Raw genomic sequence first — 12,909 nt, forward strand, 5'->3', positions numbered from 1 at the left:
ACCCCTAGTAATTGGGTCGTTAAATGTGTTTATGTGGTACAAATAAGAATGAAAGGGAAAAGGTTGGTAATATGTTTATGAGAAGAAAAATATGTTATTGTTGAGTGAAAAAACTGAAAGGGAAGGAAGAGTTGGAATTTAAAAACATAATGAGGAGAATATTAGGAGTGACAAGGGGACAAAGGAGGCTAGATGTTAGATATGTGTATTGAAAGGGAACTGAGATAGTGAACATATTTTAAGGAAAGAGACAAGTATAAGTATAGATGTGCCAGGGTGGTGGGTGGGAGATTAGTTGGGAGGGCATTGATGGACTGTGTAGTGGTACCTAGAAGGAGGATTAGAAGAGTTCCTGGACATAAATCTATTCAGAGAGGATGGTGGATTGTCAGATCATTATATGGTGGAATAGAAATTGAGAATGGAGGTAAAGAGGGAAAGAAAAGAGAGGGAAGGAAAGAAGTGCTGCAGGAGAACAAATTTTATGAAAAGAAGAGAGAAAAACAAAAGAAGGAACTGAAAGAACTATGGGAGCTAGTGAAGAACAAAAAAAGAACAAGAACAGGTGTATCTAAAGGAGGAAGTGGTAAAATGTGCAAAAAAAATTATATGGAATGAGGGGAATGGAAGAGAACAGAAGGACAGGTGGGAGGAAGAGGTGAAGGTGTTGGTGGTTGAAAAAAGTAAACATGAAAATTGATTGCAAAGTAGAACTAGGGAAGCATATGAAAATCATAGAAGGAGGGTGGAAGCAAAATGCAAAGGAAGACCTGGAAAAGGCTGGATCAGATGTCCGGGATTGGATGACAGTGGCACAGGACCGTAGAGTCTGGAGGCATTTGGTGCTAGTGGTGAGGGGTCAGCAAGTGGCCCGACCACCATTGGAATGAGTGAGTGAGTGAGGGAAGCTGAAAGGAGAGCAGATGTAAGGTTGAGTAAGCATTTGATGGAGAATTTTGAAAAGAATGAAGATGCTTTGAAAAGAAGTGAATAGAGTGAGGGCTGGTCAGATAGAAAGTAAAAGATGTAGATGGACAGATGCTAATGGAACTGAAGCCAGTGAGGGGAAGATGGGTCAAGTATTTAAGAACATAACATAAGAATAAAGGAGACTGCAAGAGACTAAAAGGCCTACACTAGGCAGCTCCATATCCATCACCACCTGTCATCCCCATCCATAAAGTTGTCTAATTGTTTAACATTTGTTGAATTATTGGAGGATAGGGAAGGTTTGCATCAGTGGGAGATGCCAGGAAGATGCATGTGATGGGAGAGGAGAATATAAGAAAAGTGGAGCTACAAAGAGCCTTGAAAGCAATAAGAGCTGGCAAGGTACCTGGGTTTGTCTGTTAAAGGGAAGAGTTATGGTAGATTGGCTAATGAGATCGTTTAATGTATGCCTAAGTGAAGGAAGTATTCCTGTGGACTGGAAGAGAATATGTATAGTTTCACTATACCAGGGAAGGGGGACAAATATGAATGTAGTGGTTTTCAAGAGAATCTCTGAAGTATAATTGGTAAGTTGGTATAGTTGGTCAGGTAAGTTGAGGTGTTTAATGAGAGGATAAGGAGGGAAACAAGGGGAGTAATTGGGGGGAAGTGTAATATGGGTTCAGGAAAGAAGTGAGTTCATAGATCATACATATACATACATATACCAAGGCTTTTTCCCCCTTACAAGGGAGGTAGCCAAAAAGGAAAAGGCATAAAATCATAGATAAGATAGCTTTTTGTACATGCATACACACATATACCAAAGGCTTTTTCCCCCTTACATGGGAGGTAGCCAAAAGACAGGCAAAGAAACCACTCCCACCCATTCCATCCCCTACATACTCCACTTCCACCCTCCTCCCTCCCTGTTATCTTGGCACCTCCTGGATGATGGGTCATCCCTGCATCTTGTCCACTGCCCTGGGTTAGAAGGAGTGTTACAAGACACAGCACATCCATAGCAAGGCCGCTTCATTAATTCGGCGACCCCCATCTCTATCCCCTCATGCAGAAAAGGAGAAGAGGGGGGAGAAATTCCTTTGGGCTGCATCAATTTATTTCTCATACATACTCCCCCACCCACTTCCCCTCATGTATCACAGCATCATCCATACACAACCATTCTCCATTCACCCCTATCTTGTGTCATCTCCCATCCTTCCTCAACAGACATTCCTCTCTTTTGTAATGCCCCTTTTACCTCATCCATCCATCCATCTCATCCTAGGATGCTCCCTAATGTTCACTCCTTCCACCTCTGCCTTCCACACCTCTTTTACTAATCTTTCTTCACTCGTTCTTTCCATGTGTCCAAACCATCCTAATACTCTTTCATCCACCCTATTTCCCAACTCCCTTTCCACCCCTGTTCTCCTCCTCACCTCCTCATTTCTCGCTCTATTTAGCCTAGTAACCCCAATCATACATCTCAGGCATTTCATCTCAAACATATTCAAACTCCTTCTCTCTTCCTCTCTTATGCTCCATTTTTCTGCCCCATACAGTGCTGTTAGTACAATCACTCCTTCATACAATCTCCTCTAAGGATCCATTCCCAGATGTCTATTTCTCATTACCATTTTTAATCCCCCAAGGCATTTACTCGCTTCTCTCAATCTTCATTTTACCTCCACCTCCACTCCTCCCTTTCCTGCCACATTCGCACCAAAGTATCTAAAACTATCCACTTCCTCCAGTCACTTTCCCTTAGTACTCACTTCCAGCCTGCTGCCATTCTCTCCCCTTGTACATCTCATCACCTTACTTTTACCCACATTTATCTTTAGCTTCCCTATTTCACACATCTTCTCAAACTCTGTCACTAACTTCCTCAATCCCTCCTCTGATCCTGCTACAAGCACAGTGTCATCAGCAAACAACAACTGGCTTATCTCCCACTTTTCTCTATTTTCTTTCTCCAACTCCAATCCCTGACCCACTACCCTTGCATTCACCTCTTGCACCACCACATCCATCTATAAATTGAACAGCCAGGGTGACATAACACATCCCTGATGAAGTCCTACCTTTACCTTGAACCACTCACTCTTTCCATTTCTAATCCTAACACAAGTTCTACTATCGTAAAAACTCTTGATTGCTCCTAACAGCTTTCCTCCTATCCCATATATCTGCATAACCTCCCACAGTGCCTTCCTGTTGACCCTGTCATAAGCCTTTTCCAAATCCATAAAAGACCAAAAAACATCCTTACCTTTTCCTATAGCTTTCTCACATGTCTGTCTTACCACAAAAATCTGATCTACACAACCCCTACCTGTCCTAAACCCACACTCTTCCTCACCAATTACTCCCTCTGTTCCTCTCCTAATCCTCTCAATCAAGAATCTCCCATAAGCCTTTCCAGCTACACTTAACAAACTGATCCCTCTGAAACTACTACACTCACACTAGTCCCCCTTTCCTTGTAAAGTGGAACTATACAGGCACTCCTCCAGTCCTCTGGCACTACCCTCTCTCCAGCAAACATTAAATAACCTCACCAGCCAGTCCACCATAACTATACCTCCTTTTTTCAGACATTCTGCATGGCAACCATCCAACCCAGGTGCCTTACCTGCTCTCATCATCTTAACAGCTGCTTTCACTTCATCTTTCCTTATTTTCTTCCATTTTCCTCACTCATCACTCTCATTTTCTTAGTGCTTCCCACTACAACTACCTTTCCCACCCTATCCTCCTTCACTTTTAGCAACTCCCTAAAATACTCTGCCCATCTTCCTCGCTCTGCCTTCTCTTCCATTATCATCTCTCCATCTGCACCTTTTATCTTTTTGTCTCTACTTAATTTGCCTCCTCTTCCTCTCTTATTTTCTCTCCAAAACATTTTTTTATTACTTTAGAATATTCTGTCATACTCTTCCCTCATTTCACATCTGCTCTCCTCTTTGCCTCCTTTACCTTGTGCTTTACATCTCTTCTCTTTACTTTGTACCTCTCATACAATTCCCTTGTCCTAATATGTAACCAATCTATGAAAGTCTGCTTCTTCTCTTCTACACCCTTCTTCACTTCCTCTTCCCACCACTCTCTACCTTTCCTTCTATTTCCTCCTGTCCTCCTTTTTCCACACACCATCTTTTCACACCTTGTTATTCCCTCTTTGAACCATCCCCAATCCTCCTCCACTCCTAGTTCTACTCTATCCTTCACTCCCTCCCACTCCTCTCTCAGCTTCTTCTTATACTCCTCCTTTTCTTTCTCATTTAAGCAGTTCACTCTAAGTACCTCCCTACCTTCTGCCCTTTTCCTCTTTCTCCACCTATTCTCCACTCTCAACTTACCTTCCACCAAAAAATTATCTGATATTCCCCCATTCGCTCCCTCTAGAACAAGTACATCCCTAACTCTTCCTATTATACTCCTGGTTACCACTTTTTGTAAGACAAAGTATGGATATCTTTTGGAATTTTATAGATTCACAGAAAGTGCATGACATGGTTGACAGAGGCATTAAGGGATGTACTCTAGATGTATGGATAGGGGAAGTCTGTTGAAGTCAGTCAATAGTTTTTACATGTGTAGTTTAGCTTGTATAAGAGTAGGGATTAAAGAGAGTAGTATAAGGTGAAGGTAGGGCTATACTAGGTTTATACAATGTCACCATGGTTTTTCAAGATGTATATGGATGAGGTGGTGTTGAAATTATATATAAGGGTGTTGGCAGGTGTATGGAGCTAGTAGATGAGAGGGGAAAGAAGTATGAGGTGAATCAGTTTTCATTTGCCAATGACTTAGAGCTTGTAACTGAGTCTGAAGATAGACTGAGGCAGTGGCAGAGTTTGGGAGGCTATGAGAGTAGGAGGCTGAAAATAAATGTGTCTTGGGTAAAAGGGGAATGTCTTTTGAATAAGGAAGGGCGAGATCAAGAGATAGGTGTGAGTAGAGAGTTGTAAAGGGAAGGTAGATTGACACAGCCTGAAGGGATTTCTCCTAGTCTCCTCAAATTGCTCATGAATGGATAAGGAGGGAGGGTCACCATGTGATGAACTGGTGGGGGTAAACCAGCCTCAGCTGTCTGGCCCTGCTGTGGATATTCTGTGTTGTGCTGCATTGCTTTTGACCTAGGCAGTGGGGTAGGGGTAGGGATGGCTTTTGATCCACAAGGAACAAAGATAATAGGGAAAACCAAATAGGTGATAAGTAGGTGTGGGATGGGTGAGGAGCAGGTCCTTGGTTGGCTACCTCCCTTTACTACTAGAATATGATGATGCTTACATAGGCATCTTGAGCCATGAGTGAGTTTACAAGGATGTCAGTATCGGCATCCTACATACATATCCCAAAGGCTTTTTCCCCCTACACAGGGGGTAGCCGAAAAGAAAAAGGCATGGCAACCACTCCCACCCATTTCATTTCCTATATATTCCACTCCCCTCCACCCTCCTCTCTCCCTCTTATCTTGGCACCTCCTGGACCTCAGCATCCTGGTTATATTTATTTTTTAGTTGTAGCTGAGTGACCACTGCAGTAACGTCATTTAAACTAGCTACTAAAAACACAAAACAAATGAACGACGCTTTTGGAGGTAGAGCGCGCGCGGACGACAGCCCGACGTCGGCAGAACGGATTGGTCATTCAGCAGTCGACCACAGTACAGTCAGTTGTTAGGAGCACCAGTTGGGTACTAGTACATTGCCTACCAACATAACGTATACTTAACTACTTACATATTGACACACCAGACACCGGTAAGACAATCTAGGGAGACAGGTACGTAAGACATTATGGACGATTATGACTAAACGGACTTACACTTTTGCGTACCCGGCTTGCCGCGATTGTTCCTACCGGCCCCTACCTTTTTCTATGGGACCTGTGCCAACCGTAAGTAATTAATACATATAGTTAATGTTTTCCTAATTATATTCTTTATATGCGGGTACGATCCTGCATATAAATTGGCGACGAGACGGGATTGATACCCTAAGTAGGAAACTTCGTGCTGATACCTTAGACTTAGTATAGTTAACGTATTGGAAAATTGCTATAGGTCAGCTAGTGGAATTTTGTGGGCAAGCTAGGCTATTCTAAAACCGCATATCTATCTTACCTGCGCTAATATTTTGTTTACATTTATTGCGTCCTTACAATTGCGTTTTATTGTAACCTTTTGTATTGCGAAGCTATTTCTGTTATTCATTGCAATTGCTATTAGGCCTATTTGTACATACTTATGCTATTGTTCAGTTTTTTTTTGTGATGAGGTAATTTTGCAGTTTTCTAAGGTTAGGTGTGACTATAGTCTAATCTATGTTGAGGTTAGTTTTCTTGTTTTCTCTGGTTTGGTGAAGTTCTTTGTTCTTGGCTAACCATGGCTAATAGGGTTGGTTCAATTGAACCGTACAATGAGTCGGAGGAGGATTTTGATTCGTATGTCAGTAGAATTAAAATGTATTTTGTTGCTAATGATGTGGGTGACGCAAAGAAGGTGGCTGCATTCTTCACGTTGGCGGGACCTAAAATCTTTGGATTGGCTAGGGATTTGATCCTGCAAAACCGGAAGAGAGTGCTTTAGATAAAGTTCTTGATACGCTTAGGGCACACTTCAAACCTACGCCTGTTCTTATCTATGAACGCTATAAATTCTATTCTCGTGCCCAGAAGTCTAATGAGTCCGTAAAGGATTTCGTAGCTGCGTTGAAAGCTCTTGCCCACACTTGTGAGTTTGGGACAACGTTATCTCAGATGCTACGTGATAGATTTGTAATGGGTCTTGCTAGTGATAAGATTCAGCAAGTATTGTTGACTGAGTCTGAGTTAACCTTTGAGAAAGCTGTTAGTATGGCTACAGCTAGGGAGACGGCATCGAAGGATGTTCAAGCTATGGCTAGTGGCTCAGTTCATTATGTACCTAGTAAGCAGCCGGTTACTAAGAAGACTTCCACCTCAAATCCTAATTCTAGTACAGTTTCTAAGAGCTATCCTTATAGTAAGACAAAATCCACTAATGTTTCCAGTGCTAGAAATATGTCTAATGTTCCTAAGACTCCTTGTTCAGGGTGTGGTAAGTTGCATTGGAAGCGTGATTGTCCTTTCAAGAATGCTTCATGTCATTTGTGTAAACAGAAGGGGCACCTTAAGAAGATGTGTTACACATCGAAGTCTAAGACTACTCCGTCGAAGAGTAACGTAAACTTTACTGACTGTAACGAGTTGCCCACGGAGTCCTCAGTTGATTCCAGTTATGAATATGTATATGTTATTTCAGAGAATGTAAGTGACGAGCCTATCATGGTGGATGTCACCCTAGATTCAGTGCGTGTTCCTATGGAGATGGACACAGGCGCTACTTGCTCTTTAATGCCTCGATGTCAGTATGAGGGTTTTTGGCCTGTGGAATCAGAACGTCCTCCGCTAAATGCATCTCTTACAGTGGTGAATGCGTATGGAGGTACACCTCTAAAGGTATTGGGAGACATAACTGTCTCTGCTAAACTTGAAGATGGTTCCTCAGTAGATGCGACAAAGTTGGTTGTAGTCGAAGGGAAAGGTCCATGTTTAATGGGTAGAGTTAATGGGTAGAGTTCTCATGAGGAGGCTAGGCCTGTTAAAGGATGCTAATAAACTCTCAGCTGGTTCTGCTATTGCTACGTCTATGTTGCATGATTTTCCTGAACTCTTTTCAGAGGGGTTAGGTTGCTATAAGGAACGTCGGTTCACTATAGAGGTTGATCAGTCGGTCCCACCAAAGTTTTGTAAAGCACGTACTGTTCCGTACACACTCAGAGCTAAGATTGATCAGGAGATTGACAGACTCCTTGAAGAAGGTATTATCTCTCCGGTGACTAATAGTTCTTGGGCCGCACCGGTGGTTCCAGTAGTGAAGACTAATGGTAAGATTCGGTTGTGTGGAGACTATAAACTTACTGTAAATCGAGCTGCTAGACTCGACACTTACCCTATTCCGACCCTTGATGATTTAATCAGTGGATTAAGTGGAGGTAAAGTTTTCTCAAAGTTGGACATGTCTCAGGCATATGCTCAACTATGCCTTGACGAGGATTCTAAGAAGTACACTGTAATTAACACACATCGTGGTCTTTTCCAATATAATAGGTTGAGTTTTGGGATTTCTGCAGCTCCTGGAATTTTCCAACGGGCGATGGAGCAACTCCTGAAAGATTTACCGGGGGTGTTCGTGTATCTCGATGATATTCTAATCACCGGGGCTAGTGAGGTTGAGCACCGAGAACGACTAAGAACAGTCCTAGCAACCCTTCAATCGGCTGGGTTGAGGTTGAGCATTGAGAAGAGTACTTTAGGTGTTCCATGTGTAACATATTTGGGTTACAAGATAGATAAGGAAGGAATACATCCTACAAAGGATAAAGTTCAGGCTATTGCAGATGCACCTGCACCTACTAATGTTTCTCAATTGAGATCCTTTCTAGGGCTACTAAACTTCTACCGAAGGTTTATACCTCAAGCTTCCTCTAAGTTGGCACCTTTAAATAACTTACTAAAAGCTAAAACTCCATGGGTCTGGGGTAAGGAACAAGAATCTGCATTCTCCGCATGTAAGGAGACTCTTTTGAAATCAAAAGTGCTGGTGCATTTTGATCCAAAACAACTGTTAGTAGTTGTAGCTGATAGCAGCTCATATGGTATAGGAGCTGTACTATGTCATGTAATTGATGGTGAGGAGAGACCTATCTGTTTTGCCTCTAGCACGCTAACGTCTTCAGAGCGAAACTATGCTCAGCTAGAGAAAGAGGCACTAGCCATTGTCTATGCTTTGCGCAAATTTCACAATTATTTGTGGGGTCAGAATAATTTTGATGTTATTACTGATCATAAACCCTTGTTAGGAATCTTTTCACCTAATAAAATTATTCCGCCTATGTCTTCAGGACGAATCCAACGTTGGTCATTGCTACTCCAAGCTTATAAGTTTACATTACGTCATCGGTCGGGTGCACTCCTTGGTACCGCTGACGCACTTAGTCGTCTTCCTTTGGTGTCTACTACAGATTCCACTCCAGTGCCCGCTGATTGGACTAACTTAGTACATTTTCTAGAATCTTCACCCGTAGGTAGTGGAGATATCAAAGAACATACTCGGAAAGACCCTACTCTATCGAAGGTCATGCGCTTTTGTGAATTAGGTTGGCCTTCTAATACTAAGACTTTGAATAGTTCGGAATTTACTCCTTTTATCAGAAGAAGGGATGAACTTTCAATCCAAGATGGTTGTGTTTTGTGGGGTTCTCGTGTGGTTGTTCCTTCAAAATTGAGAGCTAGGCTAATGGAAGAACTTCACATGGGTCACTCAGGCTCATCACGCATGAAGGAACTTGCCCGAAGCTATGTTTGGTGGCCAGATTTGGATAAGGATTTGGAAGAATTGACAAATTCTTGTCAAGAGTGTTTAGCTCTCAGAACTATGCCTTCTAAGGCAGAGCTACACCCTTGGGAATGGCCTGATCACCCATGGCATCGTCTTCACGTTGACTATGCGGGTCCTGTAGATGGTCGCTATTTTTTAGTAATAGTGGACGCTCACTCGAAGTGGGTGGACGTTTATCCTACTTCTGGTACTACAAGTAAGGAAACTATCAAGTGCTTGCGACATTCCTTTTCTAGATTTGGACTTCCAGTGTCAATTGTATCGGACAATGGTCCATGTTTTATATCTCAGGAGTTCAAAGAATTTTGTAATAATTCAGGAATTAGGCACATCACTACAGCAGTATACAAACCTTCTACCAATGGTTTGGCAGAGAAAATGGTACAAACTCTCAAGAAGGCCATATGTACCTCTAAGTCAGCTATTCAGGATACTCTGGATAGATTTTTATTTAATTATAGATTAACTCCGCATTCTACGACTGGTGTCTCACCAGCCGAGTTGATGTTTGGCAGACGCCTCTGCTTGTGTCTGGACCTTTTATGGCCTGCAGATGGTGGTCTTCTAGAGTATCTAAGAAACAGCAACCACAAAAGAAAGAACATACTAACGCTCCTCGATTTATACACCTCTCACCTGAATCACCAGTGATGATTCGCAACTATGTCCCTAATGGTTCAAAGTGGATCCCTTCTACAGTCATAAAACAAACTGGTCCTTTGTCCTATCAGTGTTCAGTGCCTTCCGGTAAGATAGTAAAGAGGCATCAAGACCAAATTATAACTAGAACAATTACTCCACCTGAACAAAGTTCACCAGTGACTACTTTAGTTAGTTCCCCTGCAAAACTTCCTATTTCAGAAGCAACTATGATAGCTCATCCTTCTCCATCTAGACAAGAAAATGTCAAACCTAATAGTATATCTTCCCTGTCTCCTAAGTTGCGACGGTCCTCTAGGGATAGGAGACCTGTTGTGAGATTAGATTTGTAACTTACTAAAAATGGGGGGAAGGGAAGGGATGGGAGTATTTTTAAATGGGGAAATTTTTTTTGCATCAAAGGGAGGGAGAGATATTTTGACTTAGGGTGGAGGGGTGCAGTAACGTCATTTAAACTAGCTACTAAAAACACAAAACAAATGAACGACGCTTTCGGAGGTAGAGCGCGCGCGGACGACAGCCCGACGTCGGCAGAACGGATTGGTCATTCAGCAGTCGACCACAGTACAGTCAGTTGTTAGGAGCACCAGTTGGGTACTAGTACATTGCCTACCAACATAACGTATACTTAACTACTTACATATTGACACACCAGACGCCGGTAAGACAATCTAGGGAGACAGGTACGTAAGACATTATGGACAATTAGACTAAACGGACTTACACTTTTGCGTACCCGGCTTGCCGCGATTGTTCCTACCGGCCCCTACCTTTGTCTATGGGACCTGTGCCAACCGTAAGTAATTAATACATATAGTTAATGTTTTCCTAATTATATTCTTTATATGCGGGTACGATCCTGCAACCACCATATTCTGTGAACAGGCTTGATCATGTTTTCTGTGGTTGTAAAAATTCTGGGAGAAACAGAATGAGTATAACAGCTGTAGCTTTATATCTTATAATGTGCTGGCTAAGCGGGTTAGGGCATCATTACTTGCAGCGAAGGTTGAGGTGAGGGCGGTTCAAATCCTGCCACTGGCAAAGTTGAACCAAAGGCATGGTTCATTTAATTCCATGCTACAAAGCCCTACAAAGCCCTACAAAGCCCTACAAAGCCCTACAAAGCCTGATTAAATGAAGCGGCCTTGCTGTGGATGTGCTGTGTCTTGCGACACTGCTTCTGACCCAGGGCGGTGGGCAGGGTGCAGGGATGACCCGTCATCCAGGAGGTGCTCAGATGAGAGGGAGGGTGGGAGGGGTGTGGAGTGTATGTAGGGATGAAATGGGTGGGAGTGTTTTTATGCCTTTCCCTTTTTGGCTACCTCCCTTGTAAGGGGGAAAAAGCCTTGGTATATGTATGTATGTATGTACAAAGCCCTCTGTGAGGGGCACCGTCCTAGCCTCCCGATAGGGGGGAGTGTGTGACGTTAAACCATATCATCATCATCACATATTGTGATGCATCAGCATACATCAGACAGCTAGTGTGTATGTAAATATTTGACTTGTATTGAAGAGGGGTAAGAACCCTTTTGGTATATAGATAGATCTTTCTCTTACACATTCTTGCTATCCTTTTAAATGGATTACTATCTCTTCTCCTTTTGGGTTAGATATATTTTCATAATCACTTTATGTTGATGTGAGTTTATGTTCCAACATTCACTCTGACAAGTAAGACGGACTTAGTGAATCCTTCCTTGCAGGATGGGATGGCTGGTATGGTGAAGTGGTGGAAGGGCAGCAGTTCAAATCTTGGTCGTAGTTCTTCCCATGTTCCTCATGACCTCCTAGCCACTTTGCCCTGTCATGCCTCACGAGCAATGTAAGTAGACAATATTTTCTTAATCTATTAATATCTTGTACTTTACTTTACTTTACTTTTTTTTTTTTTTTTTTTTTTTTTTTTTTTTTTTTTTTTTTTTTTTTTTTTTTTTTTTTTTTTTTTTTTTTTTTTTTTTTTTTTTTTTTTTTTTGGCTACAGACAGCAGGACTCCTAATTCCATCCCCTGTCCCATTTTTTGTCGCCTCTTTAAAGACTTGGTGGTAGCATTCTTTTCCCCCACCACAGTGGGGAGTGGAATATGTAGGGAATGGAATGGGTGGGAGTGGTTTCTATGCCTTTTTCTTTTTGGCAACCCCCTGTGTAAGGGAAAAAAAGCCGTTGGTATATGTATGTATTAATATCTTGTACTGGGGTATTAACTGTATGTTATCATGCAGAAGTAACTTGCAGAGTAGCATGGAACCAATGCTTTAAGGACTGTGATAAGGTAACCCTATGGATTAAAACCTGTACTCGTAGAGGAATTATGCTACTTTTTTTTGCACTATGACTATCCCTCCTTTATTCTGTTCTTTTGTGCTGTCCTTTACTACTAATTTGGAGATACCTTTTATTTTCCCCTGTATCCTCTGTAGTAAGGGGAGGAAGGAATTCTGCCACTGTGATTCCCACGTACATTGTAAAATACGACAAAGTGGAGAAGAGTTGTGAGGCTATGGATCCAGCTCTCTTATATGTTCATCCTATAAGTAGTCAAGGCATAAGGCCTGGAAGAAACCCAACCAGAACCCTAAAGTTTAGGTTATTGAGTGTGTATGGTTATGGCACAGATAGATATATTAGTGTTAGTGAAATGGAAGGCAGATGTATTAGTATTAAGTGAAATTAAGTTGTTGTTGTTGTTGTCCGTTCCCTAGACTGTCTGTCCGAGCAGTCCCGTCTCCTCAAGGAAGGCCACAGCCGAAACTGGGTTTTCCCACAAATCCTTTAAAGAGTGTATGTTGTGTTGTTTGCGTGCATGATTGTGTATAATGCAGTCTTCCATTATGTGTTGTATGGTATGGGGTGAAGTGTTACATCCTGGGCAGCTGTTCAC

The 12,909-nt window shown here is 42.2% G+C and overlaps 1 protein-coding gene across 2 annotated transcripts in view; it reads left to right on the forward strand.

The window, feature by feature from the left end:
* The window catches only part of mTor (serine/threonine-protein kinase Tor), a 175,131-nt gene that overhangs the window by 40,620 nt on the left and 121,602 nt on the right, over positions 1-12,909 (forward strand). For both annotated transcript variants that reach the window (XM_076208449.1, XM_076208450.1), the window contains exon 8: positions 11,734-11,852. In XM_076208449.1, coding sequence (XP_076064564.1) covers positions 11,734-11,852 — 119 coding nt within the window. The remainder of the gene's footprint in view (positions 1-11,733; positions 11,853-12,909) is intronic.

This window comes from Oratosquilla oratoria, chromosome 25, assembly GCF_046742065.1.
Source record: "Oratosquilla oratoria isolate Oo_2021 chromosome 25, ASM4674206v1, whole genome shotgun sequence".
Taxonomy (NCBI): domain Eukaryota; kingdom Metazoa; phylum Arthropoda; class Malacostraca; order Stomatopoda; family Squillidae; genus Oratosquilla; species Oratosquilla oratoria.